The following is a 24,038-nucleotide window of genomic DNA, read 5'->3' as shown; positions in this document are numbered from 1 at the left end:
TCTGGCTTCTTTCTTAAGTGTTCTACATGTGTTCTGACCTCTTTCTTAAGTGTTCCACATGTGTTCTGACCTCTTTCTTAAGTGTTCTACATGTGTTCTGACATCTTTCTTAAGTGTTCTACATGTGTTCTGACCTCTTTCTTAAGTGTTCTACATGTGTTCTGACCTCTTTCTTAAGTGTTCTACATGTGTTCTGGCTTCTTTCTTAAGTGTTCTACATGTGTTCTGACCTCTTTCTTAAGTGTTCCACATGTGTTCTGACCTCTTTCTTAAGTGTTCTACATGTGTTCTGATCTCTTTCTTAAGTGTTCTACATGTGTTCTGGCTTCTTTCTTAAGTGTTTTACATCTGTTCTGACCTCATTCTCAAGTGTTCTACATGTGTTCTGACCTCTTTCTTAAGTGTTCTACATGTGTTCTGACATCTTTCTTAAGTGTTCTACATGTGTTATGGCTTCTTTCTTAAATGTTCTACATGTGTTCTGACCTCTTTCTTAAGTGTTCTACATGTGTTCTGACCTTTCTTAAGTGTTCTACATGTGTTCTGACCTCTTTCTTAAGTGTTCTACATGTGTTCTGACCTCTTTCTTAAGTGTTCTACATGTGTTCTGACCTCTTTCTTAAGTGTTCCACATGTGTTCTAACCTCTTTCTTAAGTGTTCTACATCTGTTCTGACCTCATTCTCAAGTGTTCTACATGTGTTCTGACCTCTTTCTTAAGTGTTCTACATGTGTTCTGACATCTTTCTTAAGTGTTCTACATGTGTTATGGCTTCTTTCTTAAGTGTTCCACATGTGTTCTGACCTCTTTCTTAAGTGTTCTACATGTGTTATGGCTTCTTTCTTAAGTGTTCCACATGTGTTCTGACCTCTTTCTTAAGTGTTCTACATGTGTTCTGACCTCTTTCTTAAGTGTTCTACATGTGTTCTGACCTCTTTCTTAAGTGTTCCACATGTGTTCTGACCTCTTTCTTAAGTGTTCTACATCTGTTCTGACCTCTTTCTTAAGTGTTCTACATGTGTTCTGACCTCTTTCTTAAGTGTTCTACATGTGTTCTGACCTCTTTCTTAAGTGTTCTACATGTGTTATGGCTTCTTTCTTAAGTGTTCTACATGTGTTCTGACCTCTTTCTTAAGTGTTCTACATGTGTTCTGACCTCTTTCTTAAGTGTTCTACATGTGTTCTGACCTCTTTCTTAAGTGTTCTACATGTGTTATGGCTTCTTTCTTAAGTGTTCTACATGTGTTCTGACCTCTTTCTTAAGTGTTCTACATGTGTTCTGACCTCTTTCTTAAGTGTTCTACATGTGTTCTGACCTCTTTCTTAAGTGTTCTACATGTGTTCTGATCTCTTTCTTAAGTTCCCTCGTCTCGTTACATATAAAGTTGCTGCAGCAGTTCAGTAAGCAAACTTGACGTACCAGCAGGGCCGAGCCTTTTGGACCTCAGCGTCCCGGCTTACAGATCAGATGAGCGCGCTATCTGATCCGTCACCTCCTCCGACAGGGCGCTGGGTTGGCAGCAGCCGGCACCACCCTGTGCCGGCTCCACTCCCAGGCCTGCAGCGCCTCTGGGCTCCCTGCCAGGGCTCCTGGCTGAGGCTTGTGGGCCAGGCAGCATGACCCAGTGGCTGCCAGCCTGGCCTGGTGACCAACTAGAGCTGCCGGCGGTCAGACAGGTAAGAGGGGGAGAGCCCACGAAAGGGCAAATGTACCAGTGGTACAAAGGCCGAAGGTGAACATCGCAAAAGGAATCCATTTGGCAACTGAGTCCAACAGTGTCCAAGAGCTGTTCAGGACACGTGAGCACATATTCCTGGCATGTGTAAGACCATGATTTCAATGCAGGTTTAATACTACTGTCATATCATGCTAGTAACATGAGGGCTATCTACGCTGCCTATTTGGAAGCCGAGGCCCAGATGGATTCTGGAACATTCCGCTGTCCGGGACTGTCTCCAGCGCGCTGAGCTGAACTCGTACCAGACGGACAAAAGCAGCCTGAAGTGGCGGTGTGAAGTGGGGAAAATCATCAGGTAAATGACTTTACGTTCTCTCACACGTAGGCTCACGTGCAGCAGGTTGACATGCAGCAGGCTCACGTGTAGCGCATGCTGAGACACGTGCGCTCACAGGCACACACGGATGCGTGCTGGCTGTGCGCATCGAGCCCCAAAGCCCGTGGGGATGGACAGACACACCGCAGACGGCCCATCACGTGAGCAGATGCGGCAGACCTCCGCTTGCTTCATACGAGGGCCAGATACCACCACATAGCTGGGAGTAGACGAGATCCGAACCGGCTCGCGAGGTACGCCACATCAAACGTTTCGTTGGTCATAAGATTATTCCCAAACCTATTCCTGTTCTTTTCACTCTTTTTTTTTTTTTCTTCACTTTTTGTATTCGTTGCTAGAAGGAGATGAATGGTGTGTGGGGCCCTATAGTGCTTGTTCCTATCACTGGGCTTCATAAACAGTCCTTACTGCCAGCTCCTTCTAACTGCGTGTGAGAGCGTGTCAGGAGTAGCAGGGCACGACACTGGCCTTGTTACTGCATTGAGGGAGGCAATGGAGCGAAGACCAGTAGCACGCTGACTGCAGGCTATGGCATCTGCTCTCCTCCTCTTGCTCTCTCACACACACACACGCACGCACGCACGCACACACGCACGGATTCCTGCCACCTGACCTGACGAGAGTGAGCAATAAAGTGAGCCCCAGCAGTGTGGCCAGCTGACAGGAACCATTCCTTGGCCAAGGATCAGTGAGAGGGTGTGGGGGGAGAGATTACGCCTGCGCACACTCTGCCTGGGGCAACAGGACGAGGGCTAGGTTAGCTGGGTGACAAGGTCACAGGTGCATGCCAGGTACCCGTGTTCCAAGGTTCACAAGGCTTTTTATGCTTTGTCAAACACAACCAGGGCATAAATATGGAGAATGGAATCCTCTAATGGATACTCTGGTATTTACAGCCCTCTGGGGTGGAGAATTATTCTTTATTGTTATAACTAACATGCAGCTTTCTGCATATGGCATTATATAGTCTATTTTAATTACTGGAGTATTACAGAATGCTTTGTGATATCGCCAGCAGTGGATTACACCTCAGACGATCGGTAGTATACAGGCCATTAAAACAGCTTTGCAGAAGTAAGAAGCCAGCAGTGATGTAATCATAGTCCCGTTTGACAAGGGAGGCCCATCTCGGCCCTATCGGTAGTCGTAACGGTAGCTCGCGACGTACACCCCGGTACATGTTTGTGCTGTCCTTCACCTGCTCACAGCCGGTCACTTTGGACTTCCAATCGGGCACGAGAGTCCCCCTGAACGCCTGCAGCGTGAACACGTGATGAACATGTCCTCTGCCCACCGTGGTGGGAAGACACGTAGACTACAGCTGACTCCAGATCTTACTTCCTTATTTCCTACTTAATAAAACAGAAATTCTTGAGTGTGTGTGTGTTGCCAAGAACATCTCAAAAATAAAAATTAATGATGGTCAAAATTTAGGGAATAGGAAAACAAGAAAGAGCAATTGAAAATCTGTAGAGCAGTGTCTGAGGATCGCGTGTCTGATGCAGTGTGTCTGAGGATCGCGTGTCTGATGCAGTGTGTCTGAGGATCATGTGTCTGATGCAGTGTGTGAGGATCATGTGTCTGAGGATCGCGTGTCTGATGCAGTGTGTGAGGATCATGTGTCTGCGGATCGCGTGTCTGATGCAGTGTGTGAGGATCATGTGTCTGATGCAGTGTGTGAGGATCATGTGTCTGATGCAGTGTGAGGATCATGTGTCTGAGGATCGCGTGTCTGATGCAGTGTGTGAGGATCATGTGTCTGCGGATCGCGTGTCTGATGTAGTGTGTGAGGATCATGTGTCTGCGGATCGCGTGTCTGATGTAGTGTGTGAGGATCATGTGTCTGATGCAGCATGTCTGAGTCTCGTGCGTCTGAGTCGGCGTATCCGAGCATCGTGTCTTAATTCAAACGCCTCAAAGCCTTTCCCGCACAGTCAGGTCCCTGGTTTTGATACAGGGAGTCAGCACTTGAAAATCTGCTTTCCTAAAACTGCTCTTCAGTTTCTCCTGTCTACATCTCTGCCATCGCAACTAAGAGCAAAACGCGCCTCACATCAGCAGGAAACCCACCTCCTGGCATTCATCACTCCTGTGCTGGGTTATTTCTGGATGCTTCATTCTGCCGACCCTGAGAGGGTTTCTTTCTTCCCTTTTCCTTCCACTCCTTTCCCATAAGACACTTCTCCAGACTCTATAGCTTGTGACTCTTTACGCCGCATAAACCGCAGGCGCACCTGTTCCCCCGCACACGACCACAGCTCAGGCATGACGGTCCGGCCATCCGCCGAATCTCATTTGTTTTTCTGATGAAGTGAAATCCTCAGCACCGCGGCTCTTCCACAGATGCAGAGTGACATAATTAGAGGGCGGTGATAAAATGGTAACAGGAATCGATGGCCACGGCGGAGCCTGGGGCTCGTGCGCTGTTCGCTGCAGTAGCTTCTGCCAGACGCGGGGTGGAGACCCGCCCAGAGGCCCGCAACGCCGCACGGGTTTGGGGGTTTCGCTCCTCTGGCCGTACAAGCCGTTTATCAAGTCCCCTGCTCAGTTCGGTCGTGGAGCTGCGGTCACTGAACAGTGGCTTTGGCTCAGCAGGACTGGAAGCGACCCACTTTCATTTTAGGGTAAATATACAGACTCCCCTCCTGCTGTAGGCAGTAAATACAGGTGAGGAGTGGTAACCCACTCCAGACAGGGAAAGGATCGTCAAGGGTATTTGCTGTAGAAATATAGCTCTTATAATATAGCACTTATAAACACCTTTTGGTCGAATCGTGGTCGAATCCTAAAGTTAGTAATGGGTTCAACCTGAATGAGCTCACTGTGACCTTCTTTTAAACACTTTGTTCTGCTTCAGTTTGTTCTACTTCAAACTTGATTACATACTTGGCTGTGTTGGTGGTTAGAGAAGATATTGAGTTGAAATCTTTGCTGTAGAGTCCTCTAGAGAGAGAGAGACGGAGAGAAAATGTGTGTGTACCTAGGTGCAATAACTTTACATTCTCTTTTAGTTACCACATGCAGACACCTTAACTTTATTAAGCAGATTAAAAGCTATATCACCATCATCATAATCACATATTATAGTTATCTGGTAGGTTCTAGTATACCTACCATGCTGGTATACCTAGGGGTCCAAGCACAGATTTCATAGAGGTAGTAGTCCCACATGTTGTTCATGTGAGCAAGTTCAGCCTAAAGGGAGCACCAGAGCACAGACCTGAACTATACCCCGTATGTCACAGAGACAAAGTTCTACTTTTGCTGAACCCCTCGACACCAACCATATAACATGCAAAAATGTCTTTAACTCCATTATCTACATATTTGATCAAATCTAATCAAATGCCGACTCAGAGAATCATTACCTCACATCGACCAAACGTGGGCAGAGGCTTTGCAGAAGCATTTGCTCCTAACATGCACACGAACACGACTGCAGTAACGGCACAGGCGCATCCACAAGGACATGCTACCCCACGACCTCCGACACAAGCGCTCTGAAGGGGGAGCTAACAGTGTTCCATGTTTTGGCCCATAAATCCTACATCGTGAGGCACAGAATCAAAATGCTCGCTTTTCTGTTCGGTTTGGCTCAGTAACCGTTATGCTCCACCACGTAGTTTTGATCTACTTTCCATATGCGCTAAAAAAAAATTCTGCGACGCCTCCAACAAATTTGATTGTCATGCAGGCAACAACATAAAAAAAAAAAGTGTTTGGCTGCGAAATGGCTATAAATAGAATAACAGACTCCAAAGGCCATGTTTTTGACAAAATTGCCCAAGGCTTCCATTGATCATTCAGCTTTCTGTCTTTTCCCTCGGGGGGGGTGCGAGGCCGATGATCACGGCTCGTATTATATTAGTTCTGGTTTTGTTTTGTTTTTTTACTGGTTAGTGAATGTTGCAGTAGTGGGATGCAGAGAACTGTCTCACAGTCGGACACGGGAGCCCGCTCTCTGTCTGCTTCCAGCCAGACAGCAGACGGAGCGTGACCACACGGACACAGCTGCATCTGCAGCGGCGGCGTGCTCGGCCCTCTCTACCGCGAGCACTCACTGTCCATTGTTCTCATGCACTCAGATTTATCTGTGTAAGAGATGTTTGTCACTTCTAACACACATGCACACACAGAAAGCATTTAGAAATGGGGAAAAAGAGAAACGCGACTCTTGGCTACCTAATGCCGAATTATTTGTTTTTAAAAGGCTGAATTTGTGGCTGCGTGCCTGGTTGCACAGAATGCTAAATGAAACTCATCTACCAGGTCTTGTTTGTTTGCTTGTTTGTTTTTACACATGCATTAAGGTGCACATGGCATGGATAGACACACCCAGACATCCCGATCAGCCACAAGGTAAAAACCAAGTGATGTGAATAACGTTGATTATTTCGTGACAGTGGTACCTCTCAAGGTGTCGAATATACTGGGCAGCAGGCCAACAGTTATTGGAAGTTGAAGTGTCAGAAATAAGAAAAACGGACACGCGTAAGGATCTGAGCACCTGCAACAAGGGCCGTATTGGGATGGCTAGACACCCGAGCACCTGCAGGTTTTCTTTGATGCCACGTCGATGCCCAGGTGCACATGCGTGGCTTATCTGGGGAAGTACGGGCTGCAGGATGCATTACGGAAAGCATCGGGAGGCAGTGTGAAGCTCAGGGCTCCTGGGAATCCTTGGCTCCTGGCATTCATGGTAGATGTTATTTTGACATGTACCACCCCCCTAAACATTGTTCCTGAACAAGTACGTGTCTCCACAGTGGTTCCTTCCACACTGCAGAAACTGCAAACCGAACAAAGAACTCATCTTGCCAAAAGAGTTCTAGGCGTTGACTTGGCCTCCAAATTCCCCAGATCTCGATCTGATCGAGCACCTGTGAGATGTACAGGAAAAGTCCGATCCCTGGAGGCCCCAAATGTCTTAGTGCCAGATAATACAGGGCATCTTCAGAAGAAATGCTGAGTCCATTCCTCTACAGGTCAAAGCTGTTTTGGCAGTATGAAATTATAGGCAACACTGTAGCCAGCATTTTTATTGACAAGAGTTTTCCACAAAGACTGGAGTAGGAGTTCAAATGAGTAAACAAGCCCCCCACCACAAAAACGTTTAATTCCAAAAGACCAAGGTCTGTATTTTAAATGCTCCCTGTGCCATGGGGGTCTATAGACATTCTTTTCAACAACAAAACCTTTTACACGAAGACATTTTCATAGTCAATCCTCACCAAAGTCTAGATTCAGACACCCACACCACACTGCCACATCCATGACCGGCCTTTCACTAAATAGTAACACAAACACTAGAGAAGTTAATATTAGTCATATTACAGTGTAATGATGCTTAATATGATATAAAGTATATAAAAATATTTAAAAAATGCCTAATATAAAATAATCATCTTAGGTAGTAATAAGGCCTGAGTGTGGTTATTCATCTGTTGCTGCTATGTGTGTGCCAGCAGCTCAGAAATGTCACTCCCGGTGTCCAAATCTCATTACCATTTTTCACACACACACCTTGCCCAGGTCCGCTGATGTAGCGGCTGTCTTTGGTACAGAGCCGCTGAAAACCCTGACCCAGCTGCTCTGTATTAGTGGTATAAACAGCGCCTAGTAATATTTCCTCTTCAAGCTCTCTCTGGACTCATGACTCACGCTCAGAGAGCTGAACAATGAGCCCCCTCGTCACTCCGAGGACGGGCCCTTGCTACGAACCTCTTCAGCTGCTACGCTGCACCCCATCTGCCGCCATCATTCAGCTGTAATCGGGTGGAGAATATAAAAGTGTTTGGATAACAAGGGGCTTCTTTCCTTTAAATAGAACAGGGAAGCCGCAATTCCAAGTTTATATAGCTCGTGGATTATTGGCTCGGCCGTTTTATTAAAACGTTTAGGCTGTGTTGTTCCACGTACATCCAAAGGCAATGCTGCCCACGGACGTGTAGTTGGAGGATGCGGATGAGGCGGCAGGAAGCTGCCTTCTGCCTCCAAAAAAAGACAGAAATGTGCCTGGCTTTTGTTGTCAGGGGTCATTATACAGATGTTTCACATTAGAATACCAAAGACACAGATTGTCCTAGAAAAGCAATGATTCACTTCCTCGAGGCAACACAGCATGGAACAGGCAGGTCGTATCAGTTCATGACATCAGTACCATCACCACGGTAGAAGATCAGAAGAGAACAAAACAACAGTACTCCAAATCATGCATCACAAAGATTATTAGGAATATTCTGTTTTCCCCAAATGTAGAAACAACTCTTAGAAAGGCTGCAAAAAAAATAAAAAATGTAAGAATAAGATCGAGTGGGGAACGATAAAACAATGCAGGGAATTCTCCTGGATCCGGGCTCCAGCCGACCCCCTCCTCTCGACGCCCCGCTCTAGAGCCGCCCCTCCACCTGCTTCAGAATGTACAGGATTCCCATGTTGTCGATGGTGACGAACGTCTTGAAGTCGGGCGAGGCGTGGATCCGCTTCAGGTTGGCACCCGTGGTGCGGAACGTCTGCAAGGCCTCCCCTCTCTGAACACTCCACCACTGCAGGCGAGGGACAGAGAAGCAGGCCGTTAGCGTGGAGTCCTAATTGGAGGGGGGAAGGGAAAAAGAATGTAGAAAAGTCCCAACGCTTGTAGTTTCTCATGCAGAGTTTCTCGGGACTGGATGCCAGGCGGTTAGCTGCACCACCTACCCCACCTGGGATGAAAGAGGAGCTGATTGCATCAAGATGTCTGGCACCCGGGCTGGCGTGCCAGGCAACAAAGTTTCCTTGGGGGCTAGCGTCCGTGAGGAGAGTGTGCAATGTCCAGATGTCGCCCTTAAAAAAGGACACGGCACGTCTGTCCAGTGGGTTGGCTGTGGTGCGGTTATGATGCACAACTCTTTGCTACTTTGTGGGGGGGAAACGAGGCCACTCCACATCTAACAGCCAAAGCATCGGTGACAAGAACAGATGCATTTAGCCGCACGCGCGCACGCACGCACACACACACACACACACACACACACACACACACACACACACACACACACACACACACGCGCGCGCGCACACACAATCTCCAACAGATTCATTAATCATGCAACCCTATGAGTGAATAAATGTGTCTCATTTGCATTTCTCCAGCTCGCTGGCCAGAGCGCAGCGTTGCGATAAGAGACAGATTAAATGATAGGCCCATCTGCAGCGTCTCCAGCTGGCTGCCTCATCTGCATCCCAGAGTCCATTCGCCACAACACGCTGCACCCATTTCTGACCCGGTATGTCCACTTTAATATTGTAAGGGCCTGAAATGCACCAGTACTGTAGCCACAATATTGGTGGAATAGTCTGGCACTTTTCCCAATGGGCCCTCATCTGGAACGCGTTACGCCGATGCCGCTGTACCTCCACTTTGGATTTTGAATAAATTTTCAAATTCATTAATTTTCTCTCTAAAAACATGTTTTCACTTTGTAATTAGGGTTGACTAAAAGGTAGACTGATGATTTTGAATGGATATAATTGCCATTGACACCCAAACACAGAACACAATAGTGTGCTACAAATAAAGGGGTGGGAATACTGTCTGAGTCCACTGAATGAACAACCCTCCTGACTGCTGCCTCCAGCCCCTGCACACAGACAACTCCCCCGACCCCAGGAGGCCGCCGGCCACGTCAGAGGTTTCGAGAAGCGGGCCGTGGCGCGGTGGTGTGGGCAAGCGTCCAAAAAGAAAAGGGCAGCTCAATCATCCGCTGTGCGCCGCCACCATGGCGGCCGCCCGAGAGCCCGCTGATGTCATAGCGTGACTCGATGGGGAAAAGATGAGAGGAAGAAGGTAGAGTCGGGGACCGGGAAGACCGCGGAGGGACGAAAAATCAGCCACGTCTGCCTCTCGCTGTCCGGCAAGAGGTGAGAAGCAAACGTTTTGCAGTGGGTGTCGTAAGAGCCGCTTTGTTAAAGCCGGGCCCCTGGCAGCTTCTCGGCTAGAGGCAGCGCGTGAAAACGGAGGAGGTCTGAAAGAGTAAGTCTTGCGGAGAAGGAGAGCGAGACTGTCAGAGAAAGACCACCATTTTGACAGGGGAGGGAGACTAGAACGGGTGCTAGAGGGAGGAAAGGTGGGCTCTGTATCAAAGGGTGACTGGGCAAATGGCCAGTGCATAGCGTGCACGGTAAGGTGCCGGAGAAAGAGCTTTCAGAGGAAGACGTACAGATGTAGCCAAGGGTTTGCAGCTAGACAGCTAAACCTGGCAGACGACGCGTGATTATCCACAGCTGTGAAGTTGGATTTTGATGACGCCCTGGCTAGTCTGGAAGGCCGTTTCATTATTTCAGTTCTGTGTTTGTATCTGCTGAGGCAGTATATTTTTCAGAAGTACCGGGTCCCTGGGAGCTTGCAGTTACATAAAGCAGCGTGTGAGAGCTTGTCTCATTAGTGCCAAAGACTGAACTGGCTTCACACACACACACACACACACACACACACACACACACACACACACACACACACACACACAATTTATATATTTTATTGATTTGGGCATTACTTTAGCTAGGCTACGCCTGCAAAAAATATCAACAATAAAAACCTTTTTTTTTTTTTTTGCGCCGTCAGAGGAACATCAACGAGTCCGCCCTCACCTCCTCTATAACCATCCGGTTCGGCTCCTCCACCTCGCAGGAACGAGCCAGCGCCTAGTCAGGACTGCAGGGAGGGTTACTAGGTGCAGCCTGCCAGCACTCGTACGAAGGTAGAGCCATTCTGACAAAATCCATAGCCAGCCCCCTCACCCTGAACCCTTGACCCTCTTCGAAGCCCCTGCAGAAGGCTCAGGGTCTTCAAAACCAGGCCAGCAGACACAAGGACAGCTATATCCCCGAGGGCTGTGGCCCTCATTAACTACAGTGGACCCGTACCGTTCTCTTCTAGAACGGCTTCTAGATATAAACGCCCCGTTCACATATAAACTGAATAGAACACTATTATATGACTCTCCAGACCTTGCTCACATGCACATATTCGCAGTCCTTTGTATACCACTGTTTGATTATAACTCTTTCTACTATATAACTTCAAATAAAGCTATTTTATTTCATCATGTATTATTTAAAAGGAGCAATCGGTCATTTTTATGACCATAAAGTAGCAAACAATATTTACAAAAAGTGTTTGTTTGTTTTTCTATAAAGTGCTGCTCTCATGAGATGAATCAAATTGCTTTGTAGTCCTCAAATGAACCAATGAATGTGCCTTAGAACGGGTATCCCACCAGGAGGCAACCACGTTTAAAATAGATTTTGTACAGAATCTCTGAAACATCCAGGCTACTAGGTGTCAGTAGACTGCTTCATAATGTGAATCCTTGGGGGGGGGGGAATAATTACATATTGCTCCTTTAAGGCTTGTTTGCTTGTTCATATGTAAATGTGTGTGCGCACACATTTCAGTGTACTTAAAATAGAGTGCATTTCTAATTACATTATTCCTGCATCTTATTGATATTACTGCGGAAAACTAAAATAATATCCTAGTTCCTGCACCCTACTTAGGTTTCATGAATAAGTAGTTCTCACTGTGCTGGACTACAGATGCCAGTGTTTGCGTGTGGGGTTGAGGACATCTCATCTGCAGTGGCTTTCACTTTAACCCCAGAAGCCGAGTATCATAGATGACAAAATAGTAACGTCGCACTGCACAGTGCACTACACACAACTCCCCCTCAGGTCACGGTGAAGGTTGCTGGTGAGACTGTGTGTGTGCCACACACACACACACACACACACACACACACACACACATACAGGTGTGTGTGTGTGTGTGTGTGGCCCTACTAAAGCTCCTGAGGTCTTCAGACAAAGTGCTAAACAGAGATGGATGAGGGAGATGAGGACAAAAAACTTAACAGGCATGCAGACAGAGACAGAGGACCAACCAGAATGAGAGCTAGTAGTTTTAGCCCAGCCCAGTACACCACTCATTTTAATTCCTCTGTATTTTCTGGTCCTGGATGGAAGGGAATGACACATCCATGTTTTCTTGATTGTCAGTGCTGCAGTGTGTGTGTGTGTGTGTGTGTGTGTGTGTGTGTGTCTGTCTGTGGTGTTATCAGGACTCCACAGGGACACTGCTGTTTTGTACACACTTTGACAATCTGACAGAACAGTCATTACTGAGAATAGCTAAACCACAGTAAACTACAGCAGCTATAAAAGTGTGTGTGTGTGTTCCAATCACACAATAAAACAGTGCAGTTATTATGCAGAACAGCAGAAAGCAACAGCTCTGCCCCCCTCATGAGGCCCAGTGACAACAAGGCAGCCCAGTGAAAATCTACATAACCCACCATTAAAACAGCTTCTGCTGAGCTCCACCTTTAAACATCTCACGGACGAGCGTCTGGGTGTTTCTAGGAGTGCAGTCTAATTTAGGGTCGCATGATGTAAATATATTGCTACATGCTGAAATTATGATATGCCATTCCAATGCAATAAAAATATCTATTTAATGGGCTCATTTGCATATTAAGCCAATAGAGGTATCGGTATCACAAAGGACAGTACCGCAATAATGATTAACAAGTGATGTATTGTGCAGGCCTAGCATCAGCTGAAGACACAGCCTTGTAACCTCCTTCTCAAAAAGGACGGATGTCTGACGCGGGCCATTTCTCTCAAAGTCAGGCTATTCCCTGCGCGCCGTCAGCTCTCGGGAGAGAAGACCTAAACGGACCACCGTTTCATCCACTGGGCTGAGGACGTTTGAAATAAGAAAGCCTGCATGTTTGGCTGCCAGAAACGGAACAGTGGCCACCTCTCAACAGATGCATTTCAGCATTTGCATTCCCTGCAGAAACACTCACTCACTCACCAGTAGTATAAACGCCCCCACCCTCTCTGTAGCTTGCCTCGCCTTTTTCCCTCACGTAATATTGCAATGACATGTGAGGAGATCTTCTATGCTCTGAATAATGGCCTCAAGACAAATTCTAGATAACACCCTCCTGCATTTTAGGAGCCATGAGACTTAGAAGATATTATGCCGTTACGTTACAGGGCTTGTTTTTGTCTTTTATTTTGGAGGCCTGGTGGAGAAAGATGGGTGTGAATTACTATGGGCCACCAAATACTCGCCAGGGAAATCCAGAGAGGGGTGGGTTAAATCTGTGTGTGTGTGTGTGTGTGTGTGTGTGTGTGTGTGTGTGTGTGTGTGTGTGTGTGTGTGTGCGCGTGCACGTGCGTTTGAGGTAAAGCCTTCCCCTGGTGAATAACATCCAACATCCAACGACCTACAAATCTCTCTTCTCTCCTCCAGGTGATCTTTATCCTTCACACACTATATTACACTCTGCCTCTCACAGGACCCAGACACATGAGAAATAACTTTGTCATTTATGTGGAAGCAAGGTGGCACAAAGACAGATATTGCCATTCACCACCGCTATAGATCACTGGCTGCAACTCCCCGCCCAACACACGCGCACACACACACGCAGGACACTTTGACAGTGGTGATATGCCTGCACACTCACGCACACGCACACACACACACACACACGCGCGCAAATGCGTGCATACACAAAAGCATGCACACATTGACAGTGGTGATATACATGCACACACAGGACTCTGACAGTGGTGATATATACTGTATGAGACCAATAACTGAATGTAGTCTTAAGGTAGAACTGCATATTGTTCTTAAGGTAGAACTGCATATTGTTCTTAAGGCAGAACTGCATATTGTTCTCTGCATATTGTTGTAATAAGTTCAGTCTGGAGAGAGACAAAAGACGTCCGTGAATGGATGATATAGGAAAGCTGACAAACACCTAAAATCAACTGCTTCAGCATTTTAAATAAACTGCCACATCCACATCAATATTTGCGTGTGTGTGTGTGTGTGTGTGTGTGTGCGCGCGCGCGCGTCAGGCAATGCTTAGTGGCTAGTTTAGATGAAAAACCAGCAAATTCAGAGACTTCAGAATGAACATAAAAAGGCAAATGAAATTAAAGCAAAACTGCAAAAAACGTCACCTTACAGCAAAGAAAGATGTCAACAGCAGAGGAGAGGAGATCATGATTGGCTCAACAAAAGGGAAAATAAAGCCGCTTTGCCGCTGTAGGGGTAAAGGGTTCAGAACACGGACCGCAACTGCCTCAATCTCATCTGCACCTGAAAGCCCAGAATGCTTACAAACCCCGCACGGCTAGCTGAACGTGGTCACATTCCCGGGACCCTTCGGGAGGGAGGGCGTATTGACGGAGGGGTTTGCTGACTGGTTCTACATTTTCCATCTTGTTGCCCTCTCTCTCGTTTCCTGTGTTAGGTATTTCTGTGCTGTTGCACACATAAAAAGAAACCCATCACAGCCACAAACGCTCCCTGGCGCGACCCCCGTGACCGGGCTCAGGAGTCTGGAACAGCTTGACATGGCCTCAGTAAGCAGCTTAACTGTTCCTGTGCCTGGGAGGCAGGCCCGTTCTGTGCCATTATACTCGCAATTCATGCTGGCTTGCTTGTATTAGGCCGTGTGCAGAGACCCACGGCAGCGTCTTCTGCAGAAAAAGTCCTCATCTTGCAGTAAAGGCCAGAGGCCGGTCGTCTAGTTTAGGTTTGATTCTGATGAAGGCTGAAGAGAGCGATACCAGACCTGTTTTCAGTGACCTCCCTACCACCAATAAAACCCCCAAAAAACCCACTCCGGCATGTCTCGGAAAGAAAGGTGGGCTCAGAAATGAGCGAGAGGCCCCAACCAAAGTCAGAAGGGGGATTCTCGCCCCCAGCTCGACCCCCTGCTACTCCGTCATGAGCTGATGCCTTCTGGCTACTGGCAGATTCTGGCCCTGTCGTGCCAACAGCTGAACTGAGAGTAAGGGGTCAATAAAATATCTGCAACCTGGGCCAACATCCACCGGAGAGCCTGGACTGTGCTGTTCTCATCAATCAAATGCTGGTCTTACGGGAAAACGGATGATTCTTTTTATTCTAGTACAGAAAGGAAGATGGCCTTAAGGATTTGTCAGTTCAGTGGAGTAGCTCAGCTGCAGGAAACAAGAAATATATTATGTACAAGCATTCCAAATATGACTTCTACTGCATTCTACCATGCACATACACAGTGACATGGCTACATGGTACGTGAGTGCGTGTGTGTGTAATATATACACAAGGTTCCCAGAGAAACACAAGGTTTCAAACAGGTCTTTTAGTCCTTAATCATCAGCTGTGCACACAAAGCGCTTCTGTCCAAAACGTTGTTTGTCTGGGCATCCTATGTACGCTCTCATTTTTTATATATATATATATATATATATATATATATATATATATATATATATATATATATATATATATATAAATATTATAAACATAATATATAAATAATGAGAGAGAGAGAGAGAGAGAGAGAGAGAGAGAGAAAAAAAATCATACTGTGGCATGCACACATGCACATACATGCACACACATTGATGAGTGAACACGTACGCACACACGTACGCACACAATGTCAGTGCCTGCCTTGTTAAACACATTCAGCTATTTCAGACACCAGTGGATTCCTCCCGGCTGTGGCACGTTACAAAACGAGGCAGCGCTGAGCGCAGGTCTTCTGGGACCACGCGCCGTCAAAATACACCGCCACCGCTTCACAGGTCAGGCCGCGACTTCAGAACACACGAGCACGAGATGTCATTTATTTATAGAGAAGCAAAAGCAGTGAAAATAGAAAATAAACAAGTAGGGACAAAACAAACAGCTATAATGGAAAAAAAGACCAAAAAAAATGACACCACCACAGTTAATATGGATTACACAGGCACTCGGTAGATTAATGATGTATTTAAGACCAAGAACTGTTAAATGACAGCACCTTCTGCAGTAGGCCAAATTTTAGCCACAGCGTGTGATGCTTTCTCCTCTAAAGGATACTGTGAATACAGTATTTCTGCCTATATATGGCACGTTTCTACCTATATACTACTGTTAGTTAAAAAAGAAAAATGATCAGGCAAAAATAACCAAAGAAAGCCTGTGTGTCATTTTCAGACAGCGTCGCGGCGCAGGACGAACAGGTGCAGCTATACAGAATGACCCAGGACTCCCACGACAAAAGCGGCACCAACGTGTCTTCAGTCGTGTTATTCTAAAAGAGGCAGCACTAGTCAGGCGCCCCGATGTTGACTGATGACCTACACAGACACGTGGGCTGGTGGAACGATTCATCCGTCACCTCCCATGACCTGGCGCGGCCCTCCTCCGAGCGAAGGCGCCGTGATCAATCAGGGCTCATTATTCCCCCTTTGTGCTCATCCATCATGAACTGCACATTCGGTGATGCTGGTTGGAGGTGCTTCTACAACACTGATCTGAGATCAACTTTTGGTGGGGCTTTGGTGTGATGACAGCAGTGTGATGCAAACTGGACCTGAGGAGACCTCTGTGTGTGTGTGTGTGTGTGTGTGTGTGTGTGTGTGTGTGTGTGTGTGTGTGAGAAAGCGTAAGAGAATGGTGCGTTTTGTGCGTTGATGTACCTTGATGTATCCCCCAGTGGACACTAGCACTTTGTTGTCGGGTGAGAAGTGCAGGTCTGTCACCCAGCCGCCGTGGAAGGAGTCCATGCAGTCCTTGGTGTTCTGGGCGCAGGTCTTCAGCAGTGCTCCGTCCAGCATGCTCCACAGCTGTGGGCGAGATCACGTCAAAGCCACCAGATCACACAGATGTGCGCTAAAGCCCCGGCTGACGGCCGACGCAGAGCAGGTTCTCTTGCTCACATTATGAATGCCTGAAGTCTAACTGCATGTTCCACTGGATTTCAAAATAAGGCTGGGGATCGCTGCGATTACAAATACACTCATGTTTCTATGGGAACCGAACGTGGGAGCACTTCCTCCTCATCCTCATCCTCGCCAAACCAGTAAAGAGTGTATAAATAATGGTGGGCTCGCGCAAAGCGTCACCGGAGGGCTTGAATTACACATCAGAGTGTGGTGTGGTACTGCTGCAGGCCTGCCTCTCTCTCTCTCTCCCTCTCTCTCTCCCTCTCCCTTTCTCTCTATGTGTGTGCACCTTGCTTTGAGCAAAGCTTTAGTGTTCAGTTGTGACAACTACAGAAGCCGTGCTTTATCCATTAAACATGCTTCTTAGAGGGAGAGAGAGAGAGGGGGAGAGAGAGAGAGAGAGAGAGAGAGAGGCTGACACTTTGACAGTTTGGCAGATGAACGTGGGTTTGCTGCAGAGGAGCTTCGGAGTGCACACATGTGGTAGGTGGGAAAATCTTCATTGCAGCTTTCCAGAAATCTGCCCTCCGACTCAGTGACGGGCTGCCCAGTCGCAGGAGTGCGGAGCTCTGCTGCCCGAGCTTCCTGCCAGCCTGGCAGCCGGGCTTCCCGAGGACTTGGAGCAAGGACAGTGTGCAGCACAGCTGGGTTTACCCCCCCGCCCCCCTTAACCCCGACCGTCTCTCAAGGTTACCAGCTCTTCCGCAGCGTCGCCCCCTTCTATAAGCTCGGCTCAGACCCGCGCTCCCACTCAGCTCACCCTGATCTCTCCGTTGTCGTCACCGGTTGCCAGCCGCCTGTCGTCCCAGGAGAAGCGGCAGCTGCGCACGCACGCCTTGTGGCCGCTCAGGCAGAACTCCATCTTCCATGAGGTGCAGCTCCACACCTGAAGGCACAGGGGTCAGTGGTGGGATGAACAGAGCAGCAGTCTCCAGGTAGGAGTAACGGTGCTGGACTGAGCCCTGGCTTTACCGGCAAACCAATCGCGTCCAGCGTAACAACAGATCTGGTTATACGGGCACAGCATTTCGTGCTTGTAATCAAAGCAGGACTCTGTCTGAGGTGTATGGGCCTCTGATGGCTGGCAGACAGCCGTGAACATGGCATCTCATTAAAGAGCTCATCAGCACCCAGAGCAAACCAAAGAACAAAACACTGTTGCAGCTCATTAGCCCCTCGCACACACACACACGGTCTAACCTGAGACGTTCACCAGGACCTCAGAAAGAAAGGAGAAAAACTGTGTGTGTGTGTGTGTGTTCAGGACCCGGCCCCATTACATTAGTTAAACAAAAACTGGTTAATGAGCACACAAGCAGCAGGAGCCAACCGAAAACGGCCTCACACTGCCCCCACCACACACACACACACGCACGCGCACACGGCTGAGCCTGTACTTTCCCACTCAGCTGCCATTACTTCCCATCAACCCTCTTTACTGGCGAGACGCTGGCTTGTGCAGGACAGGGTTACCAGGCCACACAGTAAAGGCATTTCTGCACCACTAGTAAGACAGTGAAGGTTTGTCTTGACCTAGATGTACGCTGCCCACTGGAATGGACACTGCACACTGGCCAAATGAAGACATGAATCCCGCGTCAACGTCCAATTTTGGCGTCCATAGCCGGGGTAACGTCACCATCTTTGACCCGAGGGGTGCGGCGATCTCACCTTGGCTGAATTGTCTGCTGAGCCGGTGGAAAAGAGGTGTTCGCCAGGGGTCACGTCCCCCGAGAGGATGGCAGCCTCGTGGCACTTCAGATCATGGAGCTTCTCCCCAGAGCTCAGGTCCCACACCTGACACACACACACACACACACACACACACACACACACACACACACACACACACACACACACACACACACACACACACACACACACACACACACACACACACACACACACACACACTGCAGGATAAGACTGGAAGTAAAAGCACAGGATGGTCACAGCCTCTTTATGAGAGACTCTAGGCAGACTGCTAAAGCTGTTTGGGATTAGCAGACGTCAGAGAGCATTACCATCTCGCGAGGCAATGGAGTACCTGTGATTTTTCTGTCTGTTACTGTGTTATTGCACATCATGAATAAACGAGGCTCTCAGCTACTGGTTTACACTCAAGGTTACCTTCACAGTCCCATCAAAGGACCAGGACAAGAGCATGGGTGAGGAAGACGAGCCACCAAGAAGGTGAAACTTCCGAACTGGCTCCTGGTGGCCTTCCAAAACACGACACTCCCCGGTCATCCACTTCCACACCTGCAGGGGGCGAGAGGGAGCCCTCAAAAGGTCATTCTTCCTTTGGTTTAAAAAGGCCATTACCACCCATGTCTGCGAGAAATGTGTAGACATGGCCCCTTAGGTTCCGGGGCGACTCCGGGGTGAATGCGGAGCAGTTACCCTGAGTGTAGCGTCTTCTGAGGACGTGATGAGCGTTTGTCCGTTGTCGGTGAAGAGGCAGTGGTGCACGGTTTTGGTGTGACCATGGAGAGTTGCTAAAATGTTACCAGAGGGAGTCTCAAGTACCTGCATCGGGATGGCGGAGGTCAGCGTGGGAAAGAATGATACGACCATTAACCGATGAGGCCTTTACGAGAAAGAAAGCTTTTTATCCTCCCTAGAATAACAATCTGAGGCTAAGAGAACTTAAATGCTTAAAAATGATAAATAAAAATAAACTATCCATAATGTGCCCAAGATTAAAAATAAAAAATAAAAAAAAACAGACAAAAAATGTTAATCATTTATTGGAGAAAATGTCAAGAAGTACAAAGAACAATGACAGAGAGAGAGAGAGAGGGAGGAAGAGAGAGAGAGAGAGAGAGAGAGAGAGAGAGAGAGAGAGAGAGAGAGAGAGAGAGAGGGAGGAAGAGAGAGAGGAAGAGAAGCAAAGATGAAAAGGAGTGCTATGAACATCTGACAGCAACAAGGTACATCAAACAGAGCCCAACTCTGTATGAGATTAATCAGGTCTGTCTGACAGATGAGGATTGACCGCTCCATGGGTGTCTGTCACCCAACCAAAATCTCCCGGAGAACCAGGAGCCCACCCCAGTCAAAGAACTGCTATGGAGCTCTGAGCCATCATGACAGTAAATTGAGTCCGTCCTGACCATCGGTGCGAATGATGAGATAATACAGGTCTAAAAGAACAAGGCTCCTAACATCCAAGTTGTGGAAAGCCAGGTTTACATCCAGCTCAAAGCGCAATTATCGGTTATAAATTTCACTCGAGACCTTTATGGCATGTTTAGGGTTAACATCTTGCACATGCTCGTCTACCGAATGCAACAAACATATCCTAACCCTGAGGGATTTGTGGGAGTTGTATACCGTTAGTGCACTGACCGTATGTGTAGGGGAAGAGTAGTAGAATGACTCAATGTGAGGAGGTAAGTGTAGTAGAATGACTCAAGAGGACTGCGTTTTTAGAGTCATTAAAACACACCGCGCCCCGTGTATCGAGGCGCTGCAGTGTGCTGCCCATACACTGATCTGAGACCAGTTCTGCTGCTCCTCTGAGCATGGGCATGGTCTGCGCATACATAGTTGAGAGATGTTCCCGGATCAGTGAAAAGACGTGGCACTGCAGTGCTTAAAGCGCAGTCTTGCTCCGTCTGAGTGTGTAAAGAACTACACGATTCTAGATTAAGGCTCTATTCAAGTTGGAGACGTCTATGATATCCTAAACAGATGGCTGCGCACCTGTGTTATAAACCCAAGCCCCCCCCCAAACACACACGCTTTCTACAGTACCTGTGCCGGACCTAACATTAGCCCTAGCACCTGTGCTAACACGCGCTGGGGATTCAGCAAAGGCATTACTTTCCAACCGATGCTCCTCTGGACCTGCCTAGAACTCATTCTTGCTACCTGAGATGGAACGCACACACACACACACACACACACACCCACACACACACAGAGAGAGAGAGAGAGAGACAGAAGTATCGCTCATTTCCCTATACAACCTTAAAATCCCTCTGCCTTGTGCTCCACTCGTCACTATGGTAATCTCACCATACGACAAGTTTCAAACAAGCAGCCGTGCAAAGCCAGGCACTGGGACATGCACTTGCCCCCAATTATGGCTTAAAGCGCGTCTGCGGTCTACCGCTGCCCTCTACTGGAGGGAGGAGGTACCGCACCGAAAACCAAAACCCAGCGCGGTGGACCAGATGATAAGGACACGGCTTTGTCTTCTTACAACCTGCAAAGGCATTGCTATTTTTGTGCGGTGCAAAAGATGCCGCCCAAAATGAAATCAACGCCAGCACAGCCAATATTAGCGCCTCACTGCGTCACTGTAAACGCGGGTATGATCGCGTCTTTGTGCACCACGGAATTGTGGTATTCCGGGAACCGCAGTTGGCGTGCACTGGTGGGAGATTTTAATGCCTCGTAACTTGTCATGAACTGCACACCTGCGTCTGAACATCAACAAATGTTCAACTCCCATTGCACATCAGCTCTGACCTGAATCTCTCTCTCTCTTGAGAGAGAGAGAGAGAGAGAGAGAGAGAGAGAGAGAGAGAGAGAGAGAGAGAAGCATGTGTTATGATAGGAAGAGACTGGTGCTCACAGAGAGATGCAATTAAACCAGAGTGATAGCTGGTTAAAGGCCCTTTAATGAACAGGACCCAGAGGAACTGCAGCCACGCTCTGTCCATCGGCAACAGTTCTTGTTGTGTTTTTCCCTCGACCCCACCCACACCCCACCCACACCCACGCAGCACGGGTGCTAACCTCTGCAGCACTACCCAGCCTACCTCTAGCGCTCAGGGAGAGTGAGAGAGACAAACACAGAGCTATGCTTTACATGCGGTCGACAGCTGTGTCAGATCTCATTATGGAAAGTGAGAAGCAACCTCCTCCAGCAAGGTGAGCGGTATTTTTCCCACCGCGCAGACATACGGACGCTCTCGTGGTGCCGGAACTCTTCAGCCCAAAAATAACAGCCTCCCTCTGTGGAAGCCCAGCAGGGACAGCAGAGACGCGTCTGTATGTGTGTTACCTGCACGGTGCCATCATCTGTGCCCAGCGCCACGGTTGGCCCCTGTCCGCAGATGCAAGTACTGCGGATCCTCGACTTCTGCTCCTCAGACTCAAACAGTAGCGTACTCGCCGCTCCTGAACGGACCTCTCACACACACAGAGAAGCACACACTCACTTACTGCAAGGAGGATGAGTGGACATTAATGCATTAACAGAACACATTTACGATTATGACCGGTGCATGTATTCAAAGACTAATGTAAAACTCGATGGATAACTCGATGGATAAAGGAGCGTCTCGGTAGCTAAAATGGCCAGAGACGAAACACCTGTCTTTGACCTTTGACTTCTGCTCGTCTTTCTCAGAACTGAAGTACCTCCAGCCTGTTTTTGCTGTCGGCTGCCACCACTGTGACTTCACCCTGGTGAAAGAGGACGTCAAAGTCCCTCTTCAGAGCCACGGCTGACGATGTATGCACACGCTCCGTTTCCCACAGCTGTGGCAACACACACACACACAAAATGACATCGCAATGACACAAAAATAACCAAAAGAAATCTCCAAAAAAGGGCAGTATTTGAATGTTGTTTTTTTTCCCCCTTCTTCATGGCGCGTCACGTGATGTACATGTCGCCTGTAGTGAGCGACACGTCTGTCTGTCCCGACAACGGGCCGCTCCGGGACGAGAAAGCAGGGCCTACCCTGATGGTCTGGTCGTCGGAGCAGGACAATAGAAGCGAGCCGTTGGGAGAGAACTGCACGCAGTGAACCCAGCTCAGGTGTCCGCTGCACTCGGCCATCTTCTTGTTCACCTCGAAGTCCCACAGCTGAAAGGCAACGCACACGCCGTCGGCTCAGGTCGCGGGGTTCAGAGTCTGCCCTGACGTCACTGACATTTGCAGGCGTGTCACGTTATATAAAACCCCCCGTTCATAACTGCGTGTCAGTGAATACGCTGGCGAGAATGAGTGCGTGGGGGCGAGCGGACCCCTCACCTCCACGGTGTAGTGAGACAGAGCTAAAGCCAGCAGCTGGCTGGTCGGGCAGGCCTGACAGTACTGCACGGTGCTCAGGCGACTGGTCCGGATCTCCAGTAGCATACCAAGCGTTGCCACGTCGAACACCTGAACCCGTGCCGTTTACGCACGCACGCACACACGAAACCAAAATTTAACATGCATGCTTCACCGCAAAGTTTATCTTCTTTAATTAAACTGTAATTGTATACAGTGGAAACTAAGTGAAACATTCCCCTCCTGGGGACACAGATTAAGAGACACAGTAATTTCCAGTAATTTATATATAAACGCAGACATCAGGAACATCCAAACTCCAACAACACACGTTCACACGTGCAGTGAAAAACGCACCATTTCATTTTAGAACAGGCACACACCAAACTCCCCCTACAGTAGCACACCATCTCTCATTCGCTGGCAAGCGTAAATACGGTGACTTACAAAAGCCGTGTTCCTCGCAGCACATATGATACGAGCGCCATCTGCTGACCATGTGCTGCATTTCACAGTGATGCTGGTTTCTTCATCGCTCTCTGGAAAATACTGGGCGACCTGGATGGTTTTCCACTCATTCGCAGACGCCACCTCGAAGAGCTGGGGGACGCATGTAAAGACGGCATTAGGGACGCAAAGCGCGAAGGCAGGCCCGGGGGCCAACGGGAGGTTGAGCGCTCGCGGGGCCCCACCTTCACGGAGCCGTCGTTGGACGAGGTCGCGAGGTAGGCGTCGTCAGGGGAGAAGCAGCAGTGGTTGACGGGTTCCATGTGGCCAAACAGGGTGTTCTGAGACGTGGGCTTGTTCATGTTCCACAGCTGCAGGTACAGAGATGGGGACCGCGAGAATTCAAAGCCAGGAAGACGTGGGCTTTGGTCCTGAACTGCACGTGTACAAGCCGTCTTAACAAATACCTTAAAAAGCAAAAACTATTCTGGAACGAACCAAATGGCACTAGACCTCCACCTCGCCCGCCTGGAGCTGTGCTACGGGGCCGTGAATAGGTATCTGACAACAGTCACCACGTTCACCTGTCGTTCCATCGCACTGCGCCATCGTCCTGGGCCTATTTAAAGCAGCCTGCTATCCAGTCCTGGTTGAGCTGCTCTGTGAGAGAGCAAAGTGACTTTTCTTCAGAAGGAGGTGTGCTATGAGAAACATTAAAGCTTCTAACGTGTCTATC

General features: G+C 48.4%; 1 protein-coding gene across 7 annotated transcripts in view; it reads right to left on the bottom strand.

The window, feature by feature from the left end:
- Positions 1-7,100: 7,100 nt before the first annotated feature.
- Positions 7,101-24,038, bottom strand: part of apaf1 (apoptotic peptidase activating factor 1) — a 30,712-nt gene continuing 13,774 nt past the window's right edge. For 4 of the 7 annotated variants that reach the window (XM_081712528.1, XM_081712526.1, XM_081712529.1 and 1 more), the window contains exons 16-28: positions 23,548-23,673; positions 23,303-23,455; positions 22,838-22,966; positions 22,544-22,669; positions 22,219-22,338; positions 21,860-21,985; positions 20,602-20,718; positions 19,246-19,371; positions 18,973-19,104; positions 18,514-18,639; positions 17,603-17,728; positions 16,597-16,743; positions 7,101-8,621 (exon numbers count right to left, since the gene is read on the bottom strand). In XM_081712528.1, coding sequence (XP_081568654.1) covers positions 8,466-8,621; positions 16,597-16,743; positions 17,603-17,728; positions 18,514-18,639; positions 18,973-19,104; positions 19,246-19,371; positions 20,602-20,718; positions 21,860-21,985; positions 22,219-22,338; positions 22,544-22,669; positions 22,838-22,966; positions 23,303-23,455; positions 23,548-23,673 — 1,710 coding nt within the window. In that variant the 3' untranslated portion in view covers positions 7,101-8,465. The remainder of the gene's footprint in view (positions 8,622-16,596; positions 16,744-17,602; positions 17,729-18,513; positions 18,640-18,972; positions 19,105-19,245; positions 19,372-20,601; positions 20,719-21,859; positions 21,986-22,218; positions 22,339-22,543; positions 22,670-22,837; positions 22,967-23,302; positions 23,456-23,547; positions 23,674-24,038) is intronic. The other 3 variants (XM_081712530.1, XM_035523524.2, XM_081712531.1) reach the window with 2 other exon arrangements.

Source organism: Electrophorus electricus, chromosome 4, assembly GCF_041902795.1.
Source record: "Electrophorus electricus isolate QZ-2024a chromosome 4, ASM4190279v1, whole genome shotgun sequence".
In the NCBI taxonomy this organism is placed as follows: Eukaryota; Metazoa; Chordata; class Actinopteri; order Gymnotiformes; family Gymnotidae; genus Electrophorus; species Electrophorus electricus.
Note: the sequence above shows the minus strand (reverse complement) of the source record. Positions and strands in the feature narration are given on the sequence as shown.